The sequence below is a fragment of the Vigna unguiculata genome, chromosome 10 (assembly GCF_037176805.1).
Source record: "Vigna unguiculata cultivar grain cowpea cultivar isolate G323 ecotype 2 chromosome 10, ASM3717680v1, whole genome shotgun sequence".
NCBI lineage: Eukaryota > Viridiplantae > Streptophyta > Magnoliopsida > Fabales > Fabaceae > Vigna > Vigna unguiculata.
In genome coordinates, this window is record NC_140801.1 from 12,229,878 (window position 1) to 12,247,646 (window position 17,769).

General features: G+C 34.2%; 1 protein-coding gene and 1 long non-coding RNA gene across 6 annotated transcripts; one reads left to right on the plus strand and one right to left on the minus strand.

Moving 5' to 3' along the window:
• Window positions 1-245: 245 nt before the first annotated feature.
• On the plus strand, window positions 246-13,451 carry LOC114167084 (uncharacterized). Of its 5 annotated transcripts, XR_014985403.1 has the most exons (7): window positions 258-381; window positions 1,075-1,185; window positions 7,192-7,220; window positions 7,913-7,975; window positions 9,630-9,984; window positions 12,695-12,976; window positions 13,083-13,451. It is a non-coding gene; the product is annotated as an uncharacterized LOC114167084 (long non-coding RNA). The 5 variants fall into 5 exon arrangements; XR_014985404.1 differs by lacking the exons at window positions 12,695-12,976; window positions 13,083-13,451 and adding an exon at window positions 10,553-11,141; XR_003600110.2 differs by lacking the exons at window positions 12,695-12,976; window positions 13,083-13,451 and adding an exon at window positions 10,084-10,347.
• LOC146882151 (uncharacterized) lies at window positions 13,146-16,028 on the minus strand. The gene is made up of 4 exons (XM_085668181.1): window positions 15,381-16,028; window positions 15,056-15,279; window positions 14,725-14,982; window positions 13,146-14,643 (listed from the first exon to the last, which is right to left on the minus strand). Exons 1-4 carry the CDS (start codon window positions 16,011-16,013, stop codon window positions 13,833-13,835), a joined length of 1,926 nt encoding a protein of 641 aa, XP_085524307.1. The 5' UTR covers window positions 16,014-16,028; the 3' UTR covers window positions 13,146-13,832.
• Window positions 16,029-17,769: the final 1,741 nt, after the last annotated feature.

The window sequence follows — 17,769 nt, forward strand, 5'->3', positions numbered from 1 at the left end:
TTTAATTTACCATTACAATAATATATTAATTCATTTTCTTTTAATGGTTGCCATCAATACATGAAAAAATATTTGGGGGGGGTTGGGTGTCGGGTCTATGAATGTTTGAGTCTATTGAAGTCTATAACATGTTTTGGATTCTTAGACCAACAAATCAGTATTTGTTTGGACCAAATTTTAACTTGAAATTATTATTTTTTATTTCTTTTCGAAGGATTGTGCAATCAAATAATCATTTACAAAATTTGTTGATTTTATATTTCTGAGAGTTTTTCTTTCAGGTTGAAAATTTGGGGACATCTGCTGCTTCTGAAGTACTTTTGGCCTTTTCGCCCACTGAAGTTGAACATCTTGCATTACTCAAAGCCGCTGCAACTTCTGGTAAGAGGAAGAAGAAAACTTATGTTCCTCTTGATGTCAAGTCTGCTAAGCAGCCTGATGGACCAAATGGAACTAAGTTTTTCTCTATAACTTTGTTAACTCCACTAAGTAAAGATGAAACCACGACATTAGAGGTTCTTTACATGTTGACACGGTCTTTGGAACCTTTCCCAGTTGAAATAAGTCAATCAGAGTCACAATTGGTTTATTTCCGTGATAGTGCAATATTATTATCTCCCTATCATGTCAAACAACAGACAACTTTTCTCAAGACACCAAGCACTAGGGTAGAATCATTCACGGTGGTGGACCCCACTAAACGTGCTGGTACAGAGTTGAAATATGGGCCATATGAAAATCATCCCTCGTATTCATATTCTCCTGGGAGCTTCTCCCTGCACCTCCAATAATTTCTCCTGTACCCCCAAAACTTAATTTATTTCCATGTTTGTCCATGGTAAAAAAACAGTTACTCCATCTTTCACTGCTCTGCACCCCCAAAACCATACACCCCCAAAACGCACCCCCAATCCCAATAAAGCAGATTCCCTGCTGACACCCTGCACCCCCAAGAATCTTTATCTTTTTATCTTTGAATGTTTGACCTAACTCTTTTATTTGACGCCTCCACACCTCCACACCTCCACACCTCCACAAACCTTTCATCCTTCTTCTCCCTCTTCTCCCACACAGGTTCCACACAGTTATTGTCCCCGGCGCACCCTTTTCTCCTCCACACACCGGCGTTCTTCTCCCTAGCGGCAGACTCCTTTTCTCCTCCGGCTTCTCCATCCATTTTTAACAGTTAAGTAATGTTTTTCTAATATTAATGTGCATGTGTATTTATATTTTAATTGATTTAATTATTTTTACCAGTAGATTAGAAGATACATAATTCACAGGTTTTCCACATGCGTGAAACGGAAGGTTTAACTTTTTTTAAGGAAACGGAATGTGGAATCCGTTTCCCACAATTTTTTTTTTTAAGAAAACGGATTGTGTAATCCGTTTCCATGATATTTTTTTTTAAGGAAACGGATTGTGGAATCCGTTTCCCAAAATTTTTATTTTTAAGGAAACGGATTATGTAATCCGTTTCCCATTGGGCAGGTGTGGATGGAACTTGAAGCCAGCAATCAGCCCAAGCAAGAGCGATGAAGGACAACATGGACAACATCCCTTGACAAGATATTTGCAGACTTGGTTGTCAGCATGTTATAAAAAAGATTATTCTTTAATTGCGTGAGCAACAAATTTAATCTGTTTGGTGGATAAAAAATAAATTCAATATTAATTTAAATGATTAAAAATGAGAAACAAATTACTCACTCATGTGATGTAATTTAAATTCCACTGCTTTGAAAACTTGGAAGTAACATTAGTAATTGCACCGTTATCAATGGTCATCATTTTATTTTGGGAAAGACATTTTTGGTTTTGTTTATAGGTAGAAAACTGAAAGAAAAAGAAAAGCGTGGACTTCCTAATTATTACTGGTCCTTCCAAGAGAACAATGTTTTCATGCTTTATATGCCATCTTGTTTCCCTCACAGTAATCCTCCATTTTTTCTTCATCTAATTACTCCTAACCATACATTTAACACATTAACATAATCACATTACTAATTACTCCATTTTTTAAGGAAACGAATTGTGGAATCCGTTTCCCAATTTTTTTTTTAAGGAAACGGATTGTGTAATCCGTTTTCCATCATTTTTTTTAAGGAAACGGATTGTGGAATCCGTTTCCCAATTTTTATTTTTTTTTAAAGAAACGGATTGTGTAATTCGTTTCCCAAATATTTTTTTTAAGGAAACGGATTGTGTAATCCGTTTCCCATAAAAAACATTTTTTTTATTCTATTTTAGGTGAAATGGATTGTGGAAGCCGTTTCCCAGAGTGTTGAAACGGAACCTGAAATCCGTTTTGGGATGTGTTGTTTGATTTTTCAGCGAATGTGAAATCTGAATGCATAAAGAATGCATAAAGAAAAAGAGTGAATGCAACACATATCAAAAATTGAAAACTGATTGCATGCTAATATTCATAACTGATTGCATGATTACAAAATTCACCAATCACACAGTATACATTCACTCACATTAAAAATTCACCAATAACACAACATACACGTATCAACATTCAATACCAACATAGAAAATCAAAATAACTGATTCAAATATATATATTATATATTTACCACAGAGTAGCATGGGAAAATCAAAATTTATGGGAAACGGAATACAGAATCCGTTTCATAAAACTGTGAAACGGATTTTGTAATCCGTTTCAAAAAAAAATTGCAATTTTTTTTATGAAACGGATTACAGAATCCGTTTCACAGTGTTATGAAACGGATTCTGTATTCCATTTAAAAAAAATTGCAAATTTTTGTATGAAACGGATTACAGAATCCGTTTCATAACACTGTATAACACTGTCAGATAACGATAATACTAATACCGACGTATAAAACTAAGTATTATATAAATAGAAGAACCAGCCGAAAAGTTTCAAGAAATTCAACTTATAAATAGTAATAAAGTTGAATGGTACCTTTCCATTGTTCTTCTAACACTTCCTCGTGTTTATAAACCGGTTGGGCAGCCCAAACAAACTTCTCTTTTAGAAAGGTGGCATCAATTTCCTTCACCTCACCATTGGATGTGATTAACAAGCCTTTCTTTAAACGATTGTAAGTAGGGAGCTTTTCAAGTGCAGCCCACTTCAGAGCTTCTTCATCATCTTCTTCAAATGAATTCCTTGCAAAAACACCACTCCCATCTCTCCAAATTGAAGAACGACTTACTTCAAAGCTGCTAGTAGTAGCTGTATACTGGTTACCATTGGCCATTGTCAACAAAAAAAGGTGTAAAAAAAATATAAAATGGAGTTGCAATAACTTCTCAAACTCAGTAAATCAGTGTCTTCAAAAGATATTCTATTTTAGCCAAACAACTATTATTCAAACATCATTCTAATCCATGGAGTATTAGTGTTGCAGCCAAGGTTATCAGACTCGAGAGTCTACGTAGACTCATGAGAGCTTCGTAGACTCGACTCGTAGACCCGACTCGTAGACTCGTAAGAGTCTACTACACCCTACTTCATATGAAAAAGTGCATATAGTACCATACCAATTAAGAATTTAATCACCACAATTAATGCAAATAGTAAATAATAGTTCAATAATTGTAAAATAACTTAATTTAACAAACATGATTGTTATATAAGTTCAAATTTCAACAAACACACAAGTTAATATGAATCAAAAATCATAAATAACTTCAACTTTTTGATCCCAATCCTCTACTTTTATCATCTACAACATTATCTTGCCAGTCTCACTTCCAGACATTATAAACCAGTCTCAATCAATTAAAAATCAAATAATTTAATTTTTAGAAAACCAGAAATAAAATAAATAAAAAGCAAAACTAGATATATTATATATATATATATATATATATATATATATACACGTAACAGAACAACAACAAAAGCCAGAGAAAAAAAATGAAATAAAAAAACAAAGAAAGATATATTATATACGTATGTCATTAATTCGAAAGAGGGAAAAGAGAAGAAGGGAACAACGACGCCACTGAACCAGCGACCCGACGGAGCTGCCACGCGAGGCGATCAGAGCTGCCGTGCGAGATGATCGGAGCTGCGACGTGAATGACCGGGGCTGAGATTTCGAAATAGGTGAACGTTTTCAAGTTCGATCTTCTCTTCTTCTTCGATTAGGGTTTTCGAGTTGGGTTTCGATCTCTATTTTTGCTTGGATTTTCGATTTGGGGCATTGGGGTTTTGGTTTGGGCTTAAAATCCGAAAGCCAACAACATGTTTTTGTGTCAATTCGTCTCGTTCTTCGAACTCGGTGACTCGCTCTCGAACTCGCGAGTTTGGTACGAGTCGACGAGTTTACTCCGAGTTCATTACGAGTTTGAAAAAAAACGAGTTTATATGCGAGTTAACCCGTGAACACTGTCATGACTCGCAGACTCGTACGGGTGTACGAGTCAACCCGCGAGTTTGATAACCATGGTTGCAGCCATTAATTTAAAAACCAAAATATCAGAGGAGAGGGTGGACTAAATGGATTGAACTCAGTTGCTAAAACATATTTAAACAAAATCTCTTTTCTGGTGCAGTTCACTCCTTTTAGTCCTACTATGTGAAAGAAAAGAGTGGCATGCTAAATGAAAGTGCTCCTTGTAAATTATAAGAACTACACACTGAAGTTTTGAGAGTAGCAGAGTGTGACTCTTGCAGCATAAAATGAAAGCAGAGACATGCAAGGATTACATAATAATCGTAAACTTTGTGGCCAAATTATGCGTGCAATGGGTTAGGTGGCATGATGTTTGTTGCTATATTTAAGCATGAAGGGAATATAGTTGTAAAGAACACTCTTAATTGCAAATATGTACTATCTCTAATAGAAATTTAATAGTTGTGATCAATCATTTTTCTTTTTTTCCTTGATTATTGTTTTCTGATCATAGGTTGTACTATATGAAATCCATTAGTTATGTCTGTTACTAAAGGCTTACTTGGATAAAGACTATCAAAAGTCTTCTCTCTCAGGAGTAGAGCTTCTCTAGATTTTTTTCATCTGCTTTATTTTGTATATTTAAATATATTTTACTTAATTATTTCTTCTTTTGGATTGTATTTAGTGAATATTCTTCCTCTGTGTGCTCTCATTTCCTTTTTATTAGCAGAAATGAAGAGAAAACACACTGATCTCATGTACTGGGTGGGAGTCATAACATTTCCTTTGGTTGTCAAATAGGAAACAAAATGGAAAAGAGAAGAATATTTTGTTTATAAAGTCAATTTTTATTTTTCATCAAATAAAGAGGAATCATTATTTGTGTTGTTTTTCCTGTTTCTTTTTTTCTTTTCCAAATAGACCAATAGATTTTTATGACTAACTTCTGAGTTGCTCTCCATAAGATATGTTTTAGCCTTTTGTGTTCATCTCTAAAGGTGTGATTCTCGAGATTATCAGACAATTATATGTAGTGACTGTTTTCAAATTTCAAATAGAATGTCAATACAAAAAATAATTCCATAGAAACTTCTAATTTTAATCGAACTTAGGAAGCAACATTATTTAGTTGCGCATTATTAAAGCACCATTTCTTCAATTGGCTTACCAGTACTGCTTTTTTTTTTCTTGTGAACAAAACAAGAACTGTTAGAATATCAGTATCAAACTTAAATGAGTTAAGGACCAAAGGCCCAAAGAAGATAATGGACTCAATGTACATCATGGAGATCACTTTCAAATTCACGTGATTTCTGTAGTCTCTTTCAAACTTGAAATGAAATTTCTTAAACGAGGCATGGAATAAATTAGTCATTCAGAGTCACAGAATTCCCTCCTAGATTAATAGGTGCAGTGGCAGAAACATTTTAGGAGTAGTAGCTTTGAAATTAATTAATTACGAAAATTCACCAAAAGGAGACACACTAACAAGAAAATTGTGATACTACTTTATTGTATATGTCAAAATGTATGAGTTGGTGTGTAGAGTGTGTTCCCTTCATGAACGTACCACCCAAATATGAGTTGGTTATAATAAGCACATGGATTTTAATTTTTTTTTATAATTGAATAAATCAGTTTGAACTATTTTCACGTAAGATATAAGCTATTTTTATATCTTAGAAAGATTCCCTTTACTTTCCTTTCACCGCACACCATAAACCTTTTTCTTTTTAATTTGCTTCTTGCCAGGCCAGTGTGATAAAATCTTTAGAACTGATAATTGAAATGCATTGCCCTAAACAAAAAGTGTGGCCATTGCACTAGGTTTCTTTTTTGGTGTTAAAGTAGTGGCAGGTTTTCCTATCTAAGTCTTTTCTTCCGATCAATGACTCATAATTGTTGAAATAACGTTGATGATGAGAGGAAAGTGGAGTTGATGATGAATGTTAATAATTGATAATGCATGCATAAATGCAAGAGTAGAAGTAGTACTATGATGTGAGGGCATGAAAGAGTGAAGAACATAAATTAGAAAGCGCTGAAGGAGAGAGACAGAAGAAACAAATCTATAAGCGAAACGATGTGTTGGCTCTCTCAACAGCTGAACATTAAATTGGACAGAGTTCTGAGTCTCCTTTCTTGTTCCCACCATTAAATTGGACAGCCTCTTTTTGAATTTCAACCATCTTTTAATTAAAACCTTCATACCAATCTTCACATACGTTGCTATAAGAAAAGAGAGACAATACAAACAATTGTAAGTATTAGTGAAAGGATAAGTTTGTATATAATTACTCTAATTATTTTATCTGTCAAATTTAGTTATTTGCTTTTGCTTTTGTACTCTACCTACTTGTTTTTATGTTATTTTTCTTTTCTTTCCTATGTGTCAGACAAACGTATCTCTGTTTTCTCCCAATTGCTTAAGCTTAAAAGTTTCTCTACATGATGTGTGTTGAAGTGTCACCTCTATTGAATTACTTTATGTCGACTTATTTAGTTTCTCAGATTGGAAGATTGGGGATGGGGAAATCGAGTTGTTATATTTTCTGATAGACGTAAGTAGAAGGTAAAACACAGAGCAGTGAGAAAGTGAGGCAATGTTTTGTTTTGGTTTGCTGACTAAAATAAAATAAAATCGAATGTCTAATAAATGAGGTTAATATCTTTGATGACACACGTCACCTTTTATGTCAGTGTGCAAACTTTCATGATCTCTTTAAGGAACTTCAACTTTATTTCTGTTTGTCTTTGTTCTTCACTTGTTTATTTTCTCTCTCTTTTTTTCTGTTTTCTTTTTCTGCAGAGACAGCACAAGAAGGGAAGATCCTTTTGGTAAGAAGCAACATTGACTATTGTATAATGCTTCACTCTCCTCTTTTGAAGTTATGTTCATTTATGTCTATTTTCTTTTGAAAATTACGATCATTTCGTTTTTAAGTTACGATAATTTGTTTAGTTCTAAGAAATTATAATGTTTATACGTTTTACATATTTATAATTATTCTTAGTTTTCGAAGGCACGAAGATTTTTCTTTTTTTTTGAAATATTTTATATATGTTCTTTCAAAATTAAACCAGCTTACTTTTAAGGCATGTTTAAACTTTAGTTAAATTCAAGACTCTAGTATTACTCACTACCAAGTCAAGATTCCGAGAAAAAAAAAAGCATGTTGGAGGAGCTTAGACACATCACGTGATGGATTTGTAAGGTTTTTATTATTTATTGAGATTTGATTTGAGAGTAACTTTATTCATTCGTGTCGTGTTATTCAATTATTATGTACATATTTTTGGGAAATTTCTTTTATCAGTATAAGGTAACTTTTAAAGTTATCAAAGTCTAATTTAAGAAAGAAAGAAAAATCGTGCTAAACCTCATTTCCAGCGAATGACATTGCATCCAACGAATCTCATTCTAAAAGTATTTGAAAAAATTATTTGATTTAATCGGGAATGTAATTCGTATTTGGATGTAAAAGTAGAAGCATTTTTGTTTTGAAGAGGTTTTAGTTTTTGTTTTGCAGAGGTTTTCATTCTTGGGAAGACTTTTGGATAGGTAATATCGATCTTCTGTGCATCCTTCCAAGGTCAGTGCGGTGATTACTATACTTGTAATGAATTGACTTCTGATTTAGTTTTCTGGTATGGATCTGATTATTTCTTTCTTCTTTAGCAGTGGTTTATTCATATACTGATGTACTCAAACTAAATCATACATGTTTTTTATTTTCTACACATCATTCATGTTTTAGACTTTGGTTTATTGTTTAATTTCATTTCACAAAACTCACTTTTAAGGTAATAATTTTCTCTCACCCATCTATTTTGAATCTCCATGGTTCGTTTATTATTTTCTTTCAGTTGATTCATAAGGATTCCTATTTATTTTAAGAAATTGACGAGTAGAAGAATTTGGCTTTTCTCATTGTTTAGTAATTTAACTTGTGAATTTTGTCCTTCTTTATCTCATATGTCACTTCTCTTTCGCCACTTTCTTTTCTTCTGTTCAATAAAAACTGTTGTTAGGTGTTTAAATAAGATGATGTTAGGTGTTTTATGACTTATATAGTAATTCGTTTTGGAGTAGTATTATATTTCATATAAACATTAGATTCTATTTCATGTAAATATTAGATTGAATGAGACTTGTTTTCTGGATGTTTTGGATAATTATATACAGTATATAAGATGATGTTAGGTGTTTTATGACTTATATAGTAATTCGTTTTGGAGTAGTATTATATTTCATATAAACATTAGATTCTATTTCATGTAAATATTAGATTGAATGAGACTTGTTTTCTGGATGTTTTGGGTAATTATATACAGTATATAAGATTATGTTAGGTGTTTTATGACTTATAGTAATTCGTTTTGGAGTAGTATTATATTTCATATAAACATTAGATTCTATTTCATGTAAATATTAGATTGAATGAGATTTGTTTTCTAGAAGTTTTGGGTAATTATATACAATATATAAGATGATGTTAGGTGTTTTATGACTTATGTAGTAATTCGTTTTGGAGTAGTATTATATTTCATATAAACATTACATTCAATTTCATGTAAATATTAGATTGAATGAGATTTGTTTTTTTTATGTTTTGGGTAATTATATACAGGTTTGGTATGTGGTAAGAAGCATAAACGAATTTTTCATAAAAAAAATAATAAATCACTTTTTATACCAGTTGAGGTCATACTTGGTGTAAAATGTGTAATTTTTTATACCGGTTGGAACTATAAGCGGTATAGTAAGTCATTTTTTCTTACATAACTTTTCATTTTCAAGAGGACTTTCTATACCGGTTTTAGAAATGGTATAAAAAATAATTTTTTTATACCTGCCATGGAACCGATGTAGAAAGATCAAACCTTCTATACCGCCTGCATCTATACCGATGCTAGAACCGGTATAAAAAGCCTTTTTTTAACCGGTATAAAAAGCCTATTTTACACTAGTGATAATATCTATCCATCGATATATACGAAGAAAATTACCACGACATAATTTCTCCTTATATTTCACGTTATCCTCTTTGAAGGAAAAAAAAAACCACTGTTGGTTTTATTTTCCACAAAAATCGTGATTTGGAACATTGTTGCCAAAACAAGAAAACAACACTATTCCAAACAATTGAAAAGGAAAGAAACACAGTTAGTTGATTAACATGTTCTGAGATTGAACCTTTTAAGCCACCAACCCTCTCTGGTTTCATTCATTTCCTTCGTCTGCAGGTACTCAGTAATATTCGTACACCCTCGCATCATACCCTTTGATCCTAAAATATAGTAGCCTTCATCCTCTTATGGGTTTTTGATAAAGCAATCGTTTTTGTCTCTGAATTTGGAAAACAGCTAGTTCCCATGGAAGGGTTGGTGAGTTCTGGGATCAACACCATTCGTGTTTTTGGTGTTACAAAGCACCAATCTCGTTTTCTTCATTCATCAATGCTGCATCTGAGGAGTAATAGAGTGTGTGGAACTGGAATTGGGGTTGAGGAGAAGAAAAAGAGGAAGCAGTGTTTCGTTATGGCTGCATCTGTTGGGGGCTCCAAAGTGGGCCATTTTGAGAACACACTCCCTTCCAAAGGTTATTATGATATATCTTTATGTGCATTACATGTTTTTGATGCTGTTTGCTTCATTGTTTTCGGGGAACAATAAAATAGTGATGTTTTTGTGATGGTAGAGGTTCTTGAGCTTTGGAGAAAGGGTGATGCTGTTTGCCCTTTTTCTCTATGTCTGTGTTCTTTGTTTGGTTTTCCTTTTTGTGATGATCACCAATTTTGGTGTGAGCAGATGTGGAAGTTCCTAATGATCGTGCAGGTGGTGGTGATGTTGTTGTCTAGTTTATGTGTTTAGTTATTGGCTTTTTTGGGCATCTTTTGGGCATTATTGTTGTGACGATAATTTTTGTTTCTATTTATTTAATTTTTATTATTATTTCCTACAATATACTTATTAAATTTAAAGGAAAAATTATACTTAAAATATTCATATGTATATATATATATATATATATATATATATATATATATACACAATATTGTATGCATCTTATATCTACACTGTTTAGTACATATTATATTTCCTACACTAGAAGAGGAAGAAGTGTTATTTATTTACAGTTTCTCCCTTATATATTGATTTTCAAACAGGTGGTGGGAAAAGGTTATGGATAGGGTTCAATTGGATTGTTGGGGGTAAATAGAAGGTAACTCCGATTTGTCCTTCGATGACAATCGGTGCGTTTGGAGTAGAGAGAAAAGTAATAGTAGAGTTTCCCGTTCCCTGAAATGTTATAGAATTATTCACTGCATTGGTTTGCCATGAATTCCCCGGGAAAACAGCCACAATGTCGATGAAGAAGGGATCAGGCATGTTGGGAGCAACCATCTATGATATAGTTATAAAATTTTGTTTTTCACACACAATCATAAAATAGGGAAGTGAGACAAATATCACATAAAAAAATACAGCATATCATAATAAAATAAAATGAAATGAAAATTCTCCCAAATCCATAAAACTGAATTTTTATTATACTTTTATAAAGATATTGATTAATTTTGTAGTGACTAGTCAGGATAAATGAGCTCATGGCCAACAAAGTAACTCAAGAACATCTCATCTTGAGTAATACTAACTCGTTTAAATCCCTAAGGTCATACCTCAAACTACAATAATCAAATCTTTATTTATCGTAAATTTCATTTCAATATTAAACCATATAATTATATAAATAAATAGATAGGATCAATGAATAATTAAAATAAATAAAAATAAATAAAAAGGACCAGTACGTAATTGAAGATAAATATAAATAAGAAAATGAGAGTAAATATAAATTGAATAAATAGGACCAGTGCACAATTGGAGATGAATATAAATAAATAAAAAAATAGGAACGAGAACTAAATATAAATTAGAATGAGGTTAGGGACACTTCACTTAAGGTAAATATAAAGATAAAAGTAATTATAAACAGATAAAAAATAATCAAAGTAAAAAGATAAAATGATAGATGTCTCCTCCCCTTACCTTAATTATTGTGAAAGATATATCCCAAAGCTTTGTGAACGTTTCAACTTTCTTCTTTTATTTTCTTCATTGCCAATTTTATACTCACAAACTCCTCTTCTCCCTTTTTTTTCTTTGATCTTACTGTCTCATTTTCCTTTCACAATCACCACTCCTATTTATACTACACACATAATCATTACGTTTAGTTCATTTGGTTAGAAAGCACTGTTCAATTTTTTTTCTTCTTTCAAATTCTCGTTATTGTTGTTTCTTATGAATTAAGCTATCATTTTTTTTTTCTAACCTGTAATTGCATTAAATCTCACATGTGGTGAGGGGTTTCTTTTTCTCTTTTTCTCTCTCTTTTTTTTTTTTTTATTACCTAACAATATGTCAGTTTACCTATACATGTATGCAAGTTTATCCATAATATATCTACGTACTTACGTAACTTAACTTATTTATTTACGTTTCCTCTATTATTATAATAAAAATATTCTTTCTTATTAACATTCTAAAATGTTTAATATATTTCTTATAAAATCATCAATTATTTGTATATTTTGGATACTTATAATCTTTACATTCATATGTTCATAATTTATTATAATAATAATATATTATATATAGATATATATATATATATATATATATATATTTTTTTTGTAATAATAATAATAAGAATATATATATATATATATATATATATATTAATTATGGATACATACTAAAATGCTTATAAATAAAGTAATACATTATTTATTGATTTATGGATGTTACAATTGCTTTTGTAATTCCTTGTTTTGTGAGCAATTTTTTGCTAGATCGTTGTTCTTTTAGTTTTGTTGTTGACATTGTTTTATGCCTTAGTTCTCCTTTCCAGTATAATTTGGAATGATTGTAATGGTTAACCTTTATACTTCATGTCTCATGCTCTAATTATTTATAATTGTGTGATGCTTCATTTATTAGAATTATTTTATTAAATTGGGATGTTACAATATATAATAGATAATAAATTGGTTAAAATACTCCGATGGTCCTCATTTTGGTTCAAAAATCTCAAATTGGTCCTCGAATTTTAATTGATCTCAATTTCGTCCTCGTATTTGTAAATGTGTTTTAAATTAACCCTTTCCGTTATCAGCTCACAGACGGCGTTTATTCCTGATGATGTGGCTGTTTTGTGTACTGTGACGTGTCATTGACTTGTTTTGGCACATATGTTCTTAGTTTCTCTTTAAAAAGAGATTATTTTCATAACATTTGAATGTTAGGGTTTGAAAAGGGGGAGAAGAAGCTCTGCGTTCTCAATTGGTAAGTGCGTCCTCAATTGGTAAGTTCTCAATTGGTAAGAGGTAATGTCTCCCTCTCATTCTTGCTCATCCTGCACTTGCAATGCTTGGGAGATGAAAAATTCCAGCGTTTCTTCTTATGGAGGTGCGGTGAGGAGGTCCGATTTAACACCTGTTTGTTATTGCGGTGAGAAGGCAATCACAAGAACTGCTAGAACGGCTAAGAACAGGGGGAGAAAATTTTGGGGTTGCCCAAAGTTCAAGGTACGATATTGTTGTTTTGGTTGATGTTTTTTGCGTATTTAGGATTTCGAAAACCTAATTTTGGTAATTGGTATGTAATTGGTGGTGTTGATTTTTTGTTGGACAGGGTGGAAGTGAAGAAGTTGTTGGATGCAATTTTTTTTCATGGTGCAGTGAAAATGTAGTAGAAGAAAGATGTGGTCCTACGAAGAATGACGATGATGACACTGCAACGAAGATGGTAGAAAGGGATGACCAAAGCAAATTAATAAAGACAAAGATGGTAGAAAGGGAAGGGGAAAACAAATTAATAAGTATCGAGAAATGTATTATGAGATTGGAAAAATGGGTGAAAGTGTTGTTTGGAATGGTTTGTTTGTTGTATGTATTAAACATATTTCTGTTCACCATGTATTAAAGTTCTTGCTGTAATGATTCCAAATGAATATGAATGTTTCAGCACCTTTGGAATGTAATGACAAATCCATTTGAATTATTGGTTGCTCCTGCAGCATTTTGGTACTAAAATATGGCATGGATATATTTGAATATACTCTGTTGGAGTACACCAAATGTGATATAAAATGTGTACATGTGTTGGAGTAAAGCACCACATTCCTGTCACAATTATTTATTCCAACATTGTAAATGGTACCTAATATCAAAGACATTGGTCATCCATCCAAATTATCATATAGATCCATCCATCCATTCAATACTTAAACACCATGAATATACAATAGATCCATATAGCCACTGCCTACACAAAATATTGTTCAAAATACCATGACAGTGGACTGCCCAAAAAGACTACATGTGTATTAACCAACAATCAACAAAAGTTTAAACAACATGTACAAAGCAGATTTAAACAACATCAAGGCTTCCAAACACGCCCCCTTCTAGCTTGGAGTTTGTTCCTCATTGGTTGGACAATTTGATTGCTTGATGCACGTTGAGATTGACTTGGTGGTGGCATTGATTGGGAGTGATTGGCTAGTGCTCTTGCTGCTGGTAGTGGGCCTCTTTGCTGTGATGGGGTTGCTGCTGGTAATGGGCCACTTTGCTGTGATGGGGCTGATGCTGTTGGTGGGACACTTTGCTGTGATGGGCCTGATGGTGCTGGTGGGCCAGATTGCTGTGATGGGCCTGATGGTGTTGGTGGGCCAGTTTGCTGTGATGGGCCTGATGGTGCTGGTGGGCCAGTTTGCTGTGATGGTCCTGCTGCTTCTGGTGGTGGCGGTGGTTTTTTAGGACAAGCAGTTCTATTATGACCAATTTCCCTGCACACAGCACACCTTTTGCGAACTCCTCCTTTTCGTAATGCGGTCTCATCCTTTTTCAGCTCCCAAGGTTCCAATCTTCTTTTCTTTTTAGGTCTTCCGGGCATAATTCTTTTGATTGGTGGCAGGACATCAGGATATGCTGTAACTTCCCACAATTGTTGACCATTAATTGGGTAAACTACTGAGTTATACGTCTCCTCATACGTTGATTTCCTGAACCAATTGGCTATAAAATCTTCTCCTTTCAGATTCAAAAATTTCATGGCAGAAATTGCGTGGCAACAAGGAAGTCCAGTGATGCTCCATTTCCTGCAGCTGCACTCCATCTTGTCAATATTAACCACAAACTGTTCCCCTAGATTTGAAGCATGCCTCACTTCAAACAACTTCTCTGCTGACCATCTGCATGTAATACAACAAAAACATAATTACTACATCTGAAATCTGTTAAGCTTGCTGACATAAATATAGTTGAGTTCTTACCTTGGTATCCAGTGCCTTGTTAAGCTTGATTCCTTCTTAAGCCTGTCAAGAATTCTGGGACACACTGAACCTTTAAAAGACTGCACCTTAGATCTGTTTTTGGCCCATCTCTTCATGATATAAACACGAATGTCCTCCAGCATACTTATTATTGGCTTTGTTCGAGTCTTCACTAGCACACTGTTGAATGCCTCGCACATATTATTAACCAAGGTGTCACACTGGGCTCTTACAGTGAATCTAGATCTGGACCAATACCTAGTATCATATAAACAGATCAGTATGTATTAATGATGCAGTAAATATAGTGTAACAATTCATGGTGGCATACCTTGGAGGAATACCAATCAAGTGTTTGAATGCCTCTTCATTGACCTCTTTAATGTCCCTCATTATCTTCTCCCAAGCCTGTGGATGTGTTGCTCCTGCAGCCTTCCACATGAGACGTTTAAGATTTTTTCCGGGGAATTGCTTTCTGAAATTAGCATACAAATGCCTAACACAAAATCTCTGGTCCACTCCAGGAAGAAGTTCTTGCATAGCTGGGAGAAGACCCTGTGTGTATATGTGAAAAATAGTGATGTCAAAATTTGCAAACTGCATGTTGTTAAAATATAAATCAATTTAAATAATAAAGGTAATGTTTAAGGAATAACCTTTTGTTGGTCTGATATAAAAGTGCATGTTGCACAAACTGAATCCCCACCAAGATCATTAATCAGAAGCTCCAAAAACCATCTCCACGAATCCTTATTTTCTACTTCTACAACAGCATATGCAAGAGGGAGAATCTGCTCATTACCATCTCTTCCAATTGCTATTAGTAACTCGCCACCATACCTTCCTTTGAGAAAGCAGCCATCCAATCCAATGAAAGGTCTACAGCACGTGAAACTGTCTTTGCATGCCTTCAAGCATGCATAGAATCTCTTAAATATAACTTCACCTTCTGTGTTCTCAACATTCAGCTTTACAGTAGAACCTGGATTGGTTCTCAGCAGTTCGTGTGCATAATCATATATTCTCCTAAACTGTTCTGAAAAAGACCCATCCACGTGATCTCTAGCAATAGCTCTAGCCCGAAAAGCCATATTTCTAGAGATACCTACATTCCATTTCCTACTGACCTTGTCACGAATGTCCATGACCTTCATACTAGGGTTTTCTCTAACTGTCTTTTCCATCTTCTTGCTTAGCCACTTTGCATTCATTAATTTTACGTTGAAATCTCTAGAACACGTATGCTGATCTATTATTTTTCTAAGTTGCCATGACTTCACTGCACCCATATAACCACAATAAGCATACCAATTGCATTCTCCATTTGCTCCCAAACATTTAACTGAAACCCTCTGATTGTCATTTTTTACAAATTTTAAACTTTTTCCATTTGCAAGTGCATAGGTTCTAATTGCTTCAATGAATTCATGTTTCTCTGTGTAATAAGTTCCTATTTCCCATTTATAGTCGTCCATGTTTTTTGGCATTGTAAATGTAGGAAATGACCCATAACCTTCAAAATCATCTTTCACCTCATCAATGTCTGAACCACTAACCAATTCATCTGATTGCCACTCGAAATCTGACCCTCCACCCTCAGTCCTTACTTCATCAGAATCTGAATCAGTCGACTCTTGTGCTGTGTACCAACCTTCTCCATCAGATGCACTTTCAACAGCACATGGCACATTACCATCCCAATCTGAATCACTATGTCCATCACTGTTAATATTTACATCAACCAAACCTTCCTCATTGAATGATTCAGGCTCACCTTCATTTTGTTGTACTCCATCACCTTCATCAGCCCCCTCTTTTTCAACTACTTCTGGTGCAACACCTTGCTCACCCTCACCCCTCTCCTCTTCCACTACTTCAGCTGTAACATCTTGTTCACCCTCACCCCCCTCCTTTTCAAGTACTGCAGATTCAACATCTTGTTCACCCTCACCCCCCTCCTTTTCAAGTACTTGAGCTTCAACATCTTCCTCACCCTCACCCCCCTCCTTTTCTACTACTTCAGCTGCCCCATGCTCATCAGCCTCATTCACACAGTTAACTACATCAGCAGCCTCAGAAGGACCAACCTCCCCCATACCAACACCCTCTATCATGTTGATTGTCTCAGGTTCTGTCATTTCATGAACCACATACAAATGAACTGCACCATTTAACGTTGCTAAGTTCGCCATATGACTGGCCCCTCTATCATCACAAAGAAGCTCCAACCTATCTTCTAAGACAGTCCCACCTCCTAAACTATACCACAACTCCTTCACAGATACGTGTCCTAACTCTTTTAATCCAGCAATAACCTCAAAATATCCCCACGTATCAGGGTCACAGAACCACGTGGTTGTTTCCCCATCATATTCCAATTTCCCATTACTAAAAAAGTGGCCACTATGGTGGACCACCACTTGAAAACGATCAACAGACATGGCTATATATGCACCCTGTATACATTGCCCCCAAAGGAATTCAAATATTACAATTCATACCAACAACGACAACACAAAACAATGCATTGAAATGGGGGACCACAAGTTAAGCAATTAAAAATGGGGGAACACATTCGAATACGGGACCACATACTATAATCCATACGGTCACCGATTAAAAAACAAAGTCGCATAGGGGACCACCAATCAAACGATTTCATTGTCGAAAATGGGGGGACAAGCAACAAAACCCTAAACAGCCAAGGATGAAATGATACTCACCTTCGCGGTGTGGCGATCAACGACACTGAAGCTCCAAAATCGAACACTGAAATGTTCGACCTCACCTTCGACGATGCTGAATCTCACCTTCCCTGCACCTGCACGTTCACGGCATTGACGCGCGAGTCGCCCTCCCAGTCGCCATTGTTCAACACTCAGTTGCAATCCTATTTTAGTAATTTAGGTTTCCATATTCTGATTATTTTAATGAATAACGCAAATATAAAATTTAGGTTTTCAGACAAATGATTATTTTAATCAATAACGCCACGTACAAATTTTTCAGTCCTCAAATTAATGAATCAAGCCACGTCAGATAATT

What these genes read in the sequence shown, in the direction of transcription:
- LOC146882151 (XM_085668181.1), bottom strand. Translation starts at nt 16,013, where the DNA reads ATGGGTGCAGTGAAGTCATGGCAACTTAGAAAAATAATAGATCAGCAT. An exon ending in TTATATCAGACCAACAAAAG is followed by an intron (nt 15,280 to 15,380) that starts GTTATTCCTTAA and finishes ATATACACACAG; the next exon opens with GGTCTTCTCCCAGCTATGCA. An exon ending in ACAAGGCACTGGATACCAAG is followed by an intron (nt 14,644 to 14,724) that starts GTAAGAACTCAA and finishes TATTACATGCAG; the next exon opens with ATGGTCAGCAGAGAAGTTGT.